This window comes from Bufo gargarizans, chromosome 8, assembly GCF_014858855.1.
Source record: "Bufo gargarizans isolate SCDJY-AF-19 chromosome 8, ASM1485885v1, whole genome shotgun sequence".
Lineage (NCBI taxonomy): Eukaryota > Metazoa > Chordata > Amphibia > Anura > Bufonidae > Bufo > Bufo gargarizans.
The window spans coordinates 105842064-105858385 of NC_058087.1; the positions used below are offsets into that span (position 1 = coordinate 105842064).

At 40.5% G+C, this 16322-nt stretch overlaps 1 protein-coding gene across 1 annotated transcript in view; it reads left to right on the forward strand.

Annotated features, from left to right (window-relative positions):
• Positions 1 to 16322, forward strand: part of OSGEPL1 (O-sialoglycoprotein endopeptidase like 1) — a 505200-nt gene that overhangs the window by 137964 nt on the left and 350914 nt on the right. Inside the window, exon 3 of the mRNA XM_044302718.1 lies at positions 5548 to 5935. Within this exon, the coding sequence (XP_044158653.1) occupies positions 5548 to 5935 (388 nt within the window). The remainder of the gene's footprint in view (positions 1 to 5547; positions 5936 to 16322) is intronic.

A 16322-nucleotide genomic window follows, 5' to 3' on the forward strand; every position in this document is an offset into this window, starting at 1 on the left:
TTGATGCCTCAGTGTCTGGGTCAAAATTTACAAATCTGACATGCGTCACTTTATGTGGTAATAGCTTTGGAACGCTTTTACTTTTCCAAGCCATTCTGAGATTGTTTTCTCGTGACACATTGTACTTCATGACAGTCATAAATTTGAGTCAATATATTTCACCTTTTATTTATGAAAAAATACAAAATTTAGCCCAAATTTTTTAAAAGTAGCAATTTTCAAAATTTCAATTTCTCTGCTTCTAAAACAGAAAGTGATACCTCATAAAATATTTATTACTTAACATTCCCCATATGTCTACTTTATGTTGGCATCATTTTGGAAATGTAATTTAATTTTTTTAGGACGTTACAAGGCTTAGAAGTTTAGAAGCAATTCTTAAAATTTTTAAGAAAATTTCCAAAACACATTTTTTAACAACCAGTTCAGGTCTGAAGTCACTTTGTGGGGCTTACATAGGGGATACCCCCATAAATGACCCCATTGTAATAACTACACCCCTCAAGTTACTCAAAACTGATTTTGCAAACTTTGTTAACCCTTTAGGTGTTCCGCAAGAATTAAAGCAAAATGGAGGGGAAATTTCTAAATTTCACTTTTTTGGCAGATTTTCCATTTTATTACATTTTTATCTTTAATACATTTAGGGTTAACAGCCAAACAAAACTTAATATTTATTACCCTGATTCTGCTGTTTACAGAAACACCCCACATGTGGTTGTAAACTGATGTAAGGGCACACGGCAGGGTGCAGAACAAAATGAACGCCACATGGTTTTTGGAAGGCAGATTTTGCTGGACTGGTTTTAGATGCCATGTACCATTTAAAGCCCCCCTGATGCACCCCTACAGTAGAAACTAGGGGATAAGGTGACAGTTTTATTGGTACTATTTTGGGGTACATATGATTTTTAATTGCTCTATATTAAGTTTTTTGTGAGGCAAGGTAACAAAAACATTTCTGTTTTGTCATCTTGAATTTTTTACAAGATTCATCTGACATGGTAGATCATGTGCTATTTTATAGAGCAGGCTGTTACGGACGCAGTGATATCAAATATGTCTACTTTTTTTGTTTTTCAGTTTTACATAATAAGGCATTTTTGAAAAAGAAATTATGTTTTTGTGTGTATTTTCTGAACGCCATATGTTTTTCATTTTTCTATTGATCGTCTTGTGCAGGGGCTCGTGTTTTGCAGAAAGAATCGAGGTTTTTATTGGTACCATTTTTGGGTAGATATGATCTTTTGATCATTCATTATTACACTTTATGGGGCAAGGTGGCCAAATGTTTTGGAACAGTTTTTTTTTACAGCGTTTATCTGAGGGGTTAGGTCATGTGAAAGTTTTATAGAGCAGATCGTTACGGATGTGGCAATACCCAATATGTATACTTTTTCTTATTTATTTAAATTTTACACAATAATAGCATTTCTGAAACCCAAAAAAATATGTTTTAGTGTCTCCATAGTCTGAGAGCCATAGCTTTTTTATTTTTGGGGCGATTGTCTTAAATAGGGGCTCATTTTTTGCGGGATGAGGTAATGGTTTGATTGGTACTATTTTGTGGTGTATACGCCTTTTTGATCGCTTGGTGTTACACTTTTTGTGATGTAAGGTGACAAAAATGGCTTCTTTTTTTACACATTTTTTTATTTTTTATGGTATTTATTGGACGGGGTTTATCATGTGATATATTTATAGAGATGTCGTTACGGACGCGGTGATACCTGGGTGGGGTTTTTGTTTAGTTTTTTAATTTTAGTTTTTTATAGGAAAAGGGAATTTTTTTATTAGCATTTTTATTTATTTTTACTTTTTATTATTTTCACTTTTTTTTTTTTATCAGTTCTTTCTTGGATCTTGAAGATCCAGTGGGGCTGATGGTTGTACTATACTTTGCAATGCTCTTGTATTGCAAAGTATACTACCAGATTTCCTATAGGTGGCAACACCGGACACCTTTGCAAAGCGTCCTGTTGCCATGACAACCAGCAGCAGCCCCGATGGTTGAGAGAGGGAGCCCCCTCCCTCTATTAATCCCATGGATGCCGCTGCTGCGGCATCTATGGGGTTACAGCAGAGTGTCAGCATAGAGCTGACACTCGCTGCTGATGGTGACGGCTCAGGAACAGAGCCGCCACCATCACACACAGCAGGAGTACCGCATCGGGGGCAGGGGGCAGCGCTGGAAAAGGGGGGGTGCATACAGCCAGCATTGAGAAAGAACAGATCGGGGCAGGATGAATGTATTGGGCGGGGAGGGGGCGGACCGCATCAGGGGCATGCTACATGGATGGGGGGGCGGGGTCCGATGGCAGAGGAAGGGCTCAGGGTGGTGATGGGTTGGAGGCGCACAGGAAGGGGGCACAGATCGGGGGGGCTTTAGGACACATTACCTGATTTTAACCATTTTAACACTGCAGCGATTCGATCGGTTAGTCTGCACAGACTAATCAATCGGATCGATTGCCGGCAAGGGACCACTCTGATTGGTCCCTTGCCGGCATTACTAGACTGTATGTTGTCCGTGACAGCACCAGGGCAGAACCTTTTAATCCAAGCGCTTTGCAGGTGTATGACGAGGTATGTGCAGCTATCAAGTATATAGACGGATTGCGGTCGTGAAGGGGTTAAGTAAAAAAATATTTTATGAGGTATCATTTTCTGTTTTAACCCCTTAAGGACGTAGGGCGTACCGGTACGCCCTATTTCCCGAGTCCTTAAGGACCCAGGGCGTACCGGTACGTCCTAACTTTAAATCGGGATTCCGGCACCGCGGGGGTTAATCGGAACGGGATGCTGGCTGAAATCATTCAGCCAGCATCCTGTAACAACGCGGGGGGGGGGGGGGGTCATTTGACCCCCCCCCCCCCCCCCGTATCGGCGATCGCAGAAAACCGCAGGTCAATTCAGACCTGTGATTTTCTGCGTTTCCGGTCCATTCGGGTCTCCGGTGACCCGATGAACTGAAAAAAGACTGCGATCGGTGGCGTGATTAAACAGCACCAATCGCAGTACGATGATTTGGAGAGGCGGTGCTGGCCCTGGTGCTGAACGCTGCTGTCCAGGGTGCTGATTGGTGCAGGGGAGAGAGGCGCGAGATTCAAACTTCCTGCGCTCCTCTCTCCCCTCCTTTTCCTGTCAAGCACCCGCACCGTGCAGCACCAGCTCCTGAGTCCCCCTAAATTGGCATCCATCACCCTCCTGCAACCATCGCCATCCAGGTAGGTTAGGGTCAGTGAGGGAGGGGCACTGTTAGGCAGGGAAAGAAGGGAAAAGTTAGTTAGGAAAAAAAACTTTTATCTAAAACTTTCTGTGTTCCATCTCTCAGACCCCAGACCCCCCCTGCCACTTGCCACTCGTCGCTCAAAACCCGGGCTCATTTTTGGCAAGACCCGGTGGCTGGACGCCGGTCAGTGCAGCCGAGATGAGGACATTTTGGGGCCTCGTGCTGCATATGGGTCTAGTCCAAAAACCCAGTGTCAGGCAATACTGGAGTGGGGGCATCCTATACTAGACCCCACTGTACAGTATGGTCATGACACGTCCCCGGTTTGAGGCCATCCGGAAATGTCTGCATTATTCCGATAATGCAGCATGTATATTCTAGGGGTGCAACAGGGGGCTTCAAATGGGACATAGTATAAACAAAACCAGTCCTGCAAAATCTGCATTCTAAAACCCATTTGGTGTGCCCCTCCTTCTATGTACTCCCGTTTGTCCAAACAGTAGTTTACGACCACATATGGGGTGTTTCTGCAAACTAGAGAATCAGGGTAACCCATATTGAGTTTTGTTTGGCAGTTAGCCTTTGTTTTACTCCTGGGAAAAATTTATTATATTGGAAAATTTTCCAAAAAATAGAAATTTCGAAATTGTTTCTCCATCTGCCATTAACTCTTGTGGAACACCTAAAGGGTTAACAAAGTTTGTAAACCCAGTTTTGAATACTTTGAGGGGTGTAGTTTCTATTCCATTTTTGGGAGGTTTCTATTATCTAAGCCTCACAATATGACTTCAAACCTGAACTGGTCCATAAAAAGTGGGATTTTGAAGATTTCAGAAAAATTTGAAAATTTGCTTCTAAACTTCTAAGCCTTGTAACATCCTTGTATATTTACATAACATGTAAATATAATTCCCAAAATGCATGATTTATAAAAGGAAGAGACACCGCGCTGAGCCTAGTTCACCTGACCCTAATTTACCTCTTGTTCCGATCGTGTAAAACCTATCCACCTCAGTTTTTAAAAAGCAGGAATTACCTTGGTTCTGATGTGTGGGATTAGGGGACCACCTTCTCGGGCGTTCCGGTGTGCACGTGTTCTTCCCCACGAGGTAAATAGCAGGTAGAGGTAGGCTGTATGGAGTTCGCCCCGGCCGGTGGCGAACTCCATACAGCCTACCTCTACCTGCTATTTACCTCGTGGGGAAGAACACGTGCACACCGGAACACCCGAGAAGGTGGTCCCCTAATCCCACACATCAGAACCAAGGTAATTCCTGCTTTTTAAAAACTGAGGTGGATAGGTTTTACACGATCGGAACAAGAGGTAAATTAGGGTCAGGTGAACTAGGCTCAGCGCGGTGTCTCTTCCTTTTATAAATCATGTGTTTAACCCTTTCTTAACAGCTATTGCGGAGCTGTTTCTGACACTGCTGCTTTAATTCTGTAATCAGCGCCGGTGGTATATCTTTGTATTGATAATTCCCAAAATGCTACAAATATGAAGTAGACATATGGGGAATGTAAAATCATCACAATTTTCGGGGGTATTACTATGTATTACAGAAGTTGAGAAACTGAAACTTTGAAATTTGCTAATTTTTCAAATTTTTGGGTAAATACGGTATTTTTTTATGCAAAAAAATTAACTTTTTTGACCCAATTTTAGCAGTGTCGTGAAGTACAATATGTGACGAAAAAATAATCTCGGAACAGCCTGGGTAAGTCCAAGCGTTTTAAAGTTATCAGCACTTAAAGTGACACTGGTCAGATTTGCAAAAAATGTCCTTAAGGTGAAATAGGGCTGAGTCCTTAAGGGGTTAAAAGCTGAGAAATAAAAATTTTTAAAATTGTGGATTTTTCCAAACTTTTTGTAAATTTGGCATTCTTTCATAGATAAAGGTAAAAAATATTGACTCATTTATGACTCTCATGAAGTACAATGTGTCACGAGAAAACAATGGCTTGGATAAGTTAAAGTGTTCCAAAATTATTACCTTGTAAAGTGACATGTCAGATTTGTAAAAAAAAAAATGGCCTGGGCAGGAGGGTGAAAACCTGCCCGGGGTAGAAGGGGTTAAGTTCAGTGTATTTTGTTTTGCATTGGTTTTTTGTAATTTTATTTTCAACAGTATCATCATACAGATGCTTTATTTCTATAATCTATAATATAAGTGTTTTGATCAAATTGTTTGAATTACTGTAGACCAGAAAATTACATTGTTGCATAATATAGCTAACGAGATAGATATTTTTAAAGCTGCCATGTTCTATAAATGTTTTATTTTGCAATTTTTTATTTTTTTTTTATATTGCAGATCTGGAGGAATCCTACCAACTGTGGCACAACAACTTCATAAAGATAACATTGATAGAGTTGTTAATGAAGCCATTCTGTCTAGTGGCATCTATCTGCATGAGGTTTCAGCTATCGCCACAACAGTGAAGCCTGGACTTGCATTAAGTCTTGGAGTTGGTGTTTCATACAGCTTAAACTTGGTTAAACGTTATAACAAACCCTTTATACCAATCCATCATATGGAAGCTCATGCATTAACTATTCGATTATTGCACCAAGTGGAATTTCCATTTTTAGTACTTTTAATTTCTGGAGGCCATTGCATCTTGTCTATTGCTAATGGGGTATCAGACTTTTTGCTGCTTGGACAGTCACTAGATGAATCACCAGGAGAAGTCTTGGACAAGGTATTGTCATTTATTGTACTATTGTCATTCCTAGTGTTTTCCATTGTCCTTTTATAGCTATATATCAATGTTTTACTTATTGAAGTCCACTAGGGATAAAGATGGATAAATTAAATGCTGCATATATTTATCCTGGTGGTACAGTAGGTATATACATGTCCATCATCCACTGTAATTGATGTTTTTGTGTACTGTGTCAAGCTGATTTATGTGCTTTCATACATACTGTAGGTCCAAGATCACTTTGGCATTTGTTTTTTTGCACATAACTGGTTGGTTATGTAATGCATTGGGTACAAATATTAATTTCTTGTTAACTACATTTGACTAAATGTGTTGCTTTGTTGTTGAACTTGTATTGGGTTAGGGCCTTTATAAAGCACTCAAGCAGAACTGCCGTACTGTGTACCAAAGTTGATTTGTATCAATCATATCAATGGAAAAAGTAATGCAATAAATTAAAATACTATATCACATCTATAGGCACTCTGTGTATTGTGGATGTGAACAAAGCGCAGGCTCTGGGTTGGCATCCTGGTGGGGAGGCACAGAGTAGTCTCTCTGTGAGGGGAGTAATCCCTCAAGCAAACAGGGAGTACTGCAGCTGTAGAAATACAAGTGTGATTTTTTTTTTTTTCCATAGTTTATTAAAATAGCCTCAAGAAAGTGATACTGTGTTGGGTGGGATATATAGATTAGAACTTTAAAATACTTTAAACAAAACACAAAGTCCATGGGATAGCTAAAAGGTCATGGGCCCTGGTACAAGCGTTAAGCTTGGGCCCCCCTATGATACTTTGCGATCCTGGTTACTGAAGAAATCGCGAATGTGTCTGGTTTTTAAAATCACACAAACAGTTCAAATCTTTTTTCAACCCAGCAGTAATACAGCACAAATCAGAGGAAATGAGCACCTCTTTGCCAAAAAGAGTCTTCCTGGACAGAAATGCACCCCCTCCCAGGTTATACATCCATCAATCTGATATCATCATGACAGAACCTCATAAACGTGCTACAGTCTAGTCTGTGTGGCTCCAACCCACCAGGGGGTCCTAGCACATTACCCTGGTCAGGAAGTTTCAAGGGAGAATGACAGATCCTTATCACACAGCTGGTTGGTACAGCAAGGAAGATGACCTGAAAGTCACCTCCAATGCATAGACTTCATATTTTTCACATATTTTCCTCATATTTCATGGGTTAGGCAAATATGAAAGGAAACATCTCTTCAGAGATTGTTTCGGTTCTTTTAACCCACCTTCCTGGAAATCTTCAAACAAATCAGAAATTCCCTCTGTGGGATATAAAGTTCCTAAGGCACCCTGTATTGTCTTCCAGTCATATTTGGTATCAGATGATGCGTAAAATGGTACTGATTATAAATATGGACTTTCTTAATTTGAGCTACAGGAAAGGAGAAACTGGCAAAGCCTAGATTCTGCCAGATTTTCTCCCTATGAGGCAAAGGACTGCCCCTGTTTCAATTACACAAGGCTGGACCTGTAAGTGTCATAACCACTCCCTGCTTCAGAGTGGGCAAAAACAGTGACACACTCAGGTCCTGCGTCCTACTGCTACTATCGACTAACATCATGACACGGGCTCGACAATGGACACGGGAACCTCGCCATCTTGGATTATTCCTTACAAAGACTCTATCTTTTACTGGACTCTACCATGGTAATTCATAACTTACAGACATTCTATACCCTTCCACCTCTTACCTATTTCTATCCAACCAATCTGTTCGACTGGCAGGTATATTTATCTGTCAGTTTTAATGTATATATTTTTGTGTATAGTTTTTAGACTAAAAGCTAACAATTCAATTGTTCCAGTTTTGCCCTTGTTACTTGATTACCTGATCTATGCTAAGAACTCCGTCCTCAGAGTAGACATACTACCGGATTGTTTTATTTTTATAAATTGTTGATGGGTTAGCTAGGTTGCAAATAACCGTTTCTTCCCTTTAGGATTAGCTAGCTGGGGTCTCTTTGCCCCGATTCAATAGGAAGAGTGGTGGCAGCAAATTAATTATATTTCCAGCTCGAAATCAATCATTTTATTTTATCGATTGTATATACAATCGTGATTGTATCATGTATGGGCACATCAACCAATCTTAAACGTCTACTGTGATCACAGTCGATTCGCCTCCAAAAGTCTCTAGTGGCAACTGGGATTTGGAAGGTGGTTGTCACACCCCCTTCCCTCAGTGCTTTGTAGCCAGGGGCAAGGATGCACATTGCCTTTGTGCTGCCTGAGGCAAAAATTTAAACTGCAAATCCCCCCCATGCCAAATTCTTGACCTTACCCCTTCCCTTCAGCCAGAGGTGTAACTTGACCAGCATGCACTTTCCATTGTCTTCTTATTTAGCACAAGGGTCTTTGGGCCCCCTCGGGCTCCTGTGCCCGGTATTGACTGCTACCTCTGCACCCTCTATAGCTACACCCCTGACAAAGACTTAATATGTTTATATCAGCAGGTAATTCTTACGCACCATGCTGGTGGTTCTGCTCTTGCCCAAAAATCAAATTGTATATATTCTTTCATTTATACCTAACCTCCTCTCAAATACATGGAATAAAAGTGAGGAGTCATGAATTACTCTAGGATATTGTAGTGGTCAAGCTGGTTCTTAATACAATGTTCTGGAGGTGCCCATCCATGCTGTTCTCTTGTTTCATAATTACAAATACACTCCTCAACATTGAAATTGCAACACCATCAAAGACAAGCTGTAAGGTTATGCAAATCAAGTGTTGTGGCAGACCAAGGGTCAGTCACGTGATGATCGTTGCCTCGTGTTCAGGTGAATGACGTCGACGGAGGAAAATGACAGAAGTCTGAGTGTAGTTCAAATTCTGTCAGGAACCCAAAGTGGGAGTGTCCTAGCCCATTTATTGATATCCAATTCAAAGGGTGTAACTTCTCAAAGTAAAACATGATTGGTTTACAAATATTTTAATAATGGCTTTTGATTGGTACACGAATAATACTTCTGATTGGTTAGAACAGAATCCATCTATTGATTGGTTAGTATTTTACAAGTTTTCCCTTTTCCCGGAATGTATTTACTGCTTCAGTTTAGGTTTTTAGCAAGAAATGCATATTTGCGACTTAGCATATACAAACCTTATCTTAACACACACGGTTCACTTCTATAGGTTTTTAGCTTATGTCATCTTGTCATCTTCTTGTTTTTTTCCAATTGTCAAAACATGCTATCACGCACACAGAGAAATGAAAAACATCTATGAATATTTTTATATCCACTTTCAGAAAAGCTGGATAATTTCCTTAACATTTCCCTTCTTTTTTTTTTTTTTCAATACTTCTGTGGGCGCCTTGAAGAATCTCTTCACGTGGTAGATGTTTTGTTCTGAAGGCTTCATTGTATCATGTATGTGTGTCTTGCTAACTACTAACCTGCCTGAACAAACAAATGACCCCTTAGACAGCCCGTACTTCACAGAGTATACAGATAAGCTGCATAGCCATGCAATGCAAGCATTGATTCCAGTCTGTCTAGTAGTTGTCATTTGATTAAGCATAAATACAGTACAGACCAAAAGTTTGGACACACCTTCTCATTCAAAGAGTTTTCTTTATTTTCATGACTATGAAATTTGTAGATTCACACTGAAGGCATCGAAACTATGAATTAACACATGTGGAATTATATACATAACAAAAAAGTGAGAAACATCTGAAAATATGTGATATTCTACCTTCTTCAAAGTAGCCACCTTTTGCTTTGATTACTGCTTTGCACACTCTTGGCATTCTCTTGATGAGCTTCAAGAGGTAGTCACCTGAAATGGTTTTCACTTCACAGGTGTGCCCTGTCAGGTTTAATAAGTGGAATTTTTTGCCTTTATAAATGGGGTTGGGACCATCAGTCAGGTGGATACACAGCTGATAGTCCTACTGAATAGACTGTTAGCTGCTTTTTTCTTGCCATAATACAAATTCTAAGTAAAGAAAAATGAGTGGCCATCATTACTTTAAGAAATGAAGGTCAGTCAGTCCGAAAAATTGGTAAAACTTTGAAAGTGTCCCCAAGTGCAGTCACAAAAACCATCAAGCGCTACAAAGAAACTGGCTCACATGCGGACCGCCCCAGGAAAGGAAGACCAAGAGTCACCTCTGCTGCGGAGGATAAGTTCACCCGAGTCACCAGCCTCAGAAATAGCAGGTTAACAGCAGCTCAGATTAGAGACCAGGTCAATGCCACACAGAGTTCTAGCAGCAGACACATCTCTAGAACAACTGTTAAGAGGAGACTGTGTGAATCAGGTCTTCATGGTAGAATATCTGCTAGGAAACCACTGCTAAAGACAGGCAACAAGCAGAAGAGACTTGTTTGGGCTAAAGAACACAAGGAATGGACATTAGACCAGTGGAAATCTGTGCTTTGGTCTGATGAGTCCAAATTTGAGATCTTTGGTTCCAACCACTGTGTCTTTGTGTGACACAGAAAAGGTGAACGTATGGACTCTACATGCCTGGTTCCCACCGTGAAGCATGGAGGAGGAGGTGTGATGGTGTGGGGGTGCTTTGCTGGTGACACTGCTGGGGATTTATTCAAAATTGAAGCCATACTGAACCAGCACTCATATAGCTGGAGAGCTGCTCAAAACAAATTCCTTTATTTAAAGGGGTTGTCCGAGTTATGAAAAAAAATAATATAGCACTGCAAATCTGATATATATATATATATATATATATATATATATATATATATATATATATTTTTTGCATAAAACCTGCTTAGCTCAGCTATATATTTCCTCATTTCCCTGGTTCTCTTCTGGCCCTTTGTTTACATGCAAAAAGAAAAACAACCTCTGCCCCTCCCCCTGCAAGTGGATACAAGAGCTGCCCTGAGTGACATGTCTGCCTGCTGGGAGACTCTGCAGCATATTGTATGTGTAGGACTACAAGTCCCAGCTAAACAATGACACTGCTAAAGGAGTGAATACAAGAGCTGCCCTGAGTGACATGTCTGCCTGCTGGGAGACTCTGCAGCATGTTGTATGTGTAGGAATACAAGTCCCAGCTGTATAATGACACTGCTAAGGGAGTGGATAGAGGAGCTGTCCTGAGTGCTGGGAGAAAACAGCAACTTGTAAGTGTAGAACTACATGTCCCACCTGTATAATGACACTGCTAATACACACAGGATCTTCCCCCTACCTTCTTGTGCAATGCTCTCTCTAGTCCTTCAGATCCTGTGCCCAGAATTGTCACTGCTGCAGAGCTGTGCAGCTGAAGGGGTTAAGAATCCTAGCAGAGAGTAGACGGCAGTGAACGGGGGCGTGGCCTGCACAGTGACGTCTCGTTTACAGGCTTGTAAACGACCTTTATCAGAGCAGGGAGAGAAGCTGACATCACAGGTCGTGACCCCCAGTGAAATCTGAGAAACCAGCCACTGGAGATAAAGTGAGTGAATTGGAAAGCTGTTACATTTGCTTAGTTAGGAACATAGAAAGAACAAAAAAATAACTCGGATAACCCCTTTAAATTCTACTATTGAAATTCTCAATATTAAAAAGTCATAATATTAAAACGTCATACAAGTACGCAGATTGTACAGAAATTAAAAAACAAAAGGATAAAACATCACAAATGACGGTAAGGTAAAAAATCACTTGAGGTATAGATTTGATCGCTTGCTATTACACTTTTTGTGATCTAAGGTGACAAAAAATGGTTTATTTAGCACCGTTTTTTGTTTCCAATAAATTCTAAAGGTATCCACCTTACGTCATCTACCTTAACAGGTCCTTCTCCAAAAATACTGCACTTATATATTTCATCTTGGTATTATTGGGAAACTTAGAACCGGGTCAATGCCATAGGCCTTACATTGTACTTGTGGCAATCTTTTAAATTCATATTAATTCAGCAGAAAGTCAATTTTTTACGCACTTGGAGTCCACTGAGGAAGAAGTCGAAACGCATCTGGGAGGAATCTGGACCCCACACTACCACCACTTTGGCGTACGCAAGAACATCTGCAATTTTACCTCCTCATTAACAACTTCTTAACCCCTTAAGGATTCAGCCCTATTTCACCTTAAGGACTTGGCAATTTTTTGCTAATCTGACCAGTGTCCCTTTAAGTGCTCATAACTTTAAAACACTTTGACTTATCCAGGCTATTCTGAGATTGTTTTTTCGTCACATATTGCACTTGAAGTAAAAATGAAGTAAAAAAATAATATTTTTTTGCATAAAAAAATACCTAATTTACCAAAAATGTGAAAAAATTAGCAAATTTCAAAGTTTCAGTTTCTCTACTTCTGTAATACATAGTACTACCCTCAAAAATTGCGATGACTTTACATTCCCCATATGTCTACTTCATGTTTGAATTATTTGGGGAATGATATTTTATTTTTTGGGAATGTTACAAGGCTTAGAAGTTTAGAAGCAAATCTTGAAAAATTTTTGAAATCTACAAAAAAACAATTTTTAGGGACCACTACAGGTCTGAAGTCACTTTGTGAGGCTTACATGATAGAAACCGCCCAAAAATAACCCCATTCTATAAACTACACCCCTCAAGGTATTCAAAACTGATTTTACAAACTTTGTTAACCCTTTAGGTGTTGCACAAGAGTTATTGGCAAATGGGGATGAAATTTGAGAATTTCATTTTTTTGCCTAATTTTCCATTTTAACCCATTTTTTCCACTAACAAAGCAAGGGTTAACAGAAACAAGACTGTATCTTTATTGCCTCGACTTTGCCGTTTACAGAAACACCCCATATGTGGCTGTAAACTACTGTACGGCCACACAGCAGGGCGTAGAGGGAAAGGTGCGCCGTATGGTTTTTGGAAGCCAGATTTTGCTGGACATAAAAGTGACCCCATCTAAGAAACTACACCCCTCAAGGTATTCAAAACTGATTTTACAAACTTTGTTAACCCTTTAGGTGTTGCACAAGATTTAATGGAAAATAGAGATACAATTTCAAAATTTAACTTTTTTGGCAGATTTTCCATTTTAATATTTTTTTTTCAGTTACAAAGCAAGGGTTAACAGCCGAACAAAACTCATTATTTATGGCCCTGATTCTGTAGTTTACAGAAAAAAAAACATATGTGGTCGTAAACTGCTGTAAATGCCATACGGTTTTTGGAAGGCAGATTTTGCTGGACTAGTTTTTTTGACACCATGTCCCATTTGAAGCCCCCCTGATGCACCTCTAGAGTAGAAACTCCAAAAAAGTGACCCCATTTTAGTCTGGGTTCACACCTGAGCGTTTTACAGCGCGTTCCTACGCGCTGTAAAATGCTCAACAAGGAGAAACCAATGCTTCCCTATCGGCATGGTTCTTACCTGGGCGTTTTACAGCGATGTCTGTATACGATCGCGCTGTAAAACGCCCGACGCCCTAAGAAGTACATGAGCTTCTTTGGGGCGTCTTGTCGCCCGTTCCCGTACATAGACTTTCGGGAACGCGCGACAATGGGCGTTCGCTTGTCTCTGTATGCGCGATTACAAACGCCGGTACAATCGCGCACACAGAGCGCTCCTTTCAAAATGCTCAGGTCTGAACCCAGCGTTAGAAACTACGGGATAGGGTGGCAGTTCTTTGGGCACTAGTTTAGGGTACATATGATTTTTGGTTGCTCTATATTACACTTTTTGTGCGGCAAGGTAACAAGAAATTTTTTGGCACTTTTTTTTTGTTATTTACAACATTCATCTGACAGGTTAGATCATGTGGTATTTTTATAGAGCAGGTTGTCACGGACATGGCGATACCTAATATGTATACAATTTTTTTTATTTATGTAAGTTTTACACAATGATTTCATTTTTAAAACAAAAAAAAATGTTTGTGTCTCCATAGTCTAAGAGCCCTTGTTTTTTCAGTTTTTGGGCGATTATCTTAAGTAGGGTCTCATTTTTTGCGGAATAGGATGACGGTTTGATTGGCACTATTTTTTGATCGCTTGTTATTACACTTTTTGTGACGTAAGATGACAAAAAATTGCTTTTTTTACACCGTTTTTATTTTTATTTTTTTATGGTGGTCATCTGAGGGCTTAGGTCATTTTGATATTTTTATAGAGCCGATCTATACGGACGCGGCGATACCTAATATGTATACTTTATTTATTTTTTATGGCATTCACCGTGCGGGGAAAGTAACATGACCGTTTTATAGATCAGTTCGTTACGGACACGGCAGTGTATTTTATTTTTTAAAAATTTTTATTCAGTGATAAATCGTAACTTTTTTCACAGTTTTTTTTTTTACATTTTTTTGACCCAGACCCACTTGGTTCTTGAAGATCCAGTGGGTCTGATGTCTGTATAATACAGTACAGTACACTATATAGGGTACTGTACTGTATTTTACTTGCACTTTGTCTGAACAGATCTATGCCTTTAGCATAGATCTGTTCAGCACCATGGACAGCAGGATGCCTGAGAAGGCGTCCTGTTGCCATGGGAACCTTCCCTGTCTGCTCAGTTGTAGCCAGAACTGCGCAGATGGGGAAGGGTAAGGACGGGGCTGGTGGGGGGCTGTCTGGGGCTCTCTCCCTCTCCCATCGGGTGGCTGTAAAGGCGCAGCAGCCCCCTGATGGGAGAGGGAGGGTGCTTCCTGAGCTGTTAACCTTTTCTATACAGTGGTCTGTACGGACCGCTGTATGGAAAGGGTTAATTGGCTGAAATCACATCACCGATGTCAGCCGTTTATACCAGGGTGTCAGCAATGTGCTGACACCCTGGTATACCCACTAGACGCCAATGATTATTCAAGGGGAGGCGGGCGGGGAATCGCGATCCCGCATCGCCCGCGACACACCCCCCCCCGCACCACCCGCCCACATAATTTCATTCAGGGGTGCAGGGGGGGTTATTAAAACTTGATTTCGGGCCTTTTAACCGCGGGGATCAGAATCTGCTAACAGCGCAGCAAACCGCAGGTCTGAATTGACCTGCAGTTTGCTGCGATCGCCGATACAGGGGAGTCACATGACCCTCGGCGTTGACAGGATGCCGGCTGAAGGATTTCAGCCGGCATCCTGTTCGGATTAACCCCTGTGGCGCCGCAATCTTATTTTAAACTCATGACGTACCGGTACGTCATGGGTCCTTAAGGACTCGGGAAACATGCCGTACTGGTACGTCATGTGTCCCTAAGGGGTTAAGTGACTGACTCGTCCTATACAGAAATCTATGCTCACAAACTTCCTGGAGCGATACAGTTCCATTTCCAGCTTGATCGGAGCTAGTGAGAAGTCGAGCACGTGGGACGCTGAAGGAACGGTGACCAAACGAACAGGCCGCATTCAAAGGTTGGAGGTAAGGGAATAAGATAGCTCGACAATAGGTGGGACGCCACCTAGAGCTAAAAACTCCTGAATTTTTCAAAATTTCGATAAGCCTATGAACTGTTGCATAAGAACTAATGTGACTCTTTCAATTTTTCGAACCAAGAATTCATAATCAAATCGAAAAGTGTATTAGTGCATTATAGTACCAAGAATCGACGATTATATTAACCGAAGATTTGGTGACTATTTAATCGAGAGCTTCAGTGAATTACCGATAATCAGATCTTCCTGTTGTGAATCTATTAAGCACCTATATGCTGTCTGACTTATATTATAATCATTTAAATCTATACCTCAAGTGATTTTTTACCTTACCGTCATTTGTGATGTTTTGTTTTTAATTTCTGTACAATTTGCGTATCTTGTATGACGTTTTAATAGTATGACTTTTTAATATTGAGAATTTCAATAGTAGAATTTAAATAAAGGAATTTGTTTTGAGCAGCTCTCCAGCTATATGAGTGCTATATCTTTATTACTACAATTTTAATTAACCCCTTGGTGTTTTGACGTTAACACATAGATATTGTGAACCATCCTATCCTACTGATTGGTAGAGCCACCCCATCCTGTGAACATATTTATTTATATAATCTGTCCACCTCTACAACTTTCCAGTGACCACAGAGGTGTGCTAAATAAACTCACTCTACACACTTTCCTATTATCACCTTACAAAGGTCTTTTGGGATTTTAATGTTGATAACCTGTCCTTAGGATAGCCTATCAATATCTGATCCTCAGGTGTGCAACAATCTCCATAGAATGTGTCGGCAGATAAGAACCATTTGGCCCATCTAGTCTGCCCGATATACTAAATACTATGTATAGCCCCTGGCCCTATCTTATATCTAGGACGGCCTTATGCCTATCCCATGCGTGCCTAAACTCCTCCACTGTATTTGCAGCTACCACTTCTGCAGGAAGGCTATTCCATGCATCCACTACTCTCTCAGTAAAGTAATACTTCCTGATATTACTTTTAAACCTTTGCCCCTCTAATTTAAAACTACAGTCATGTG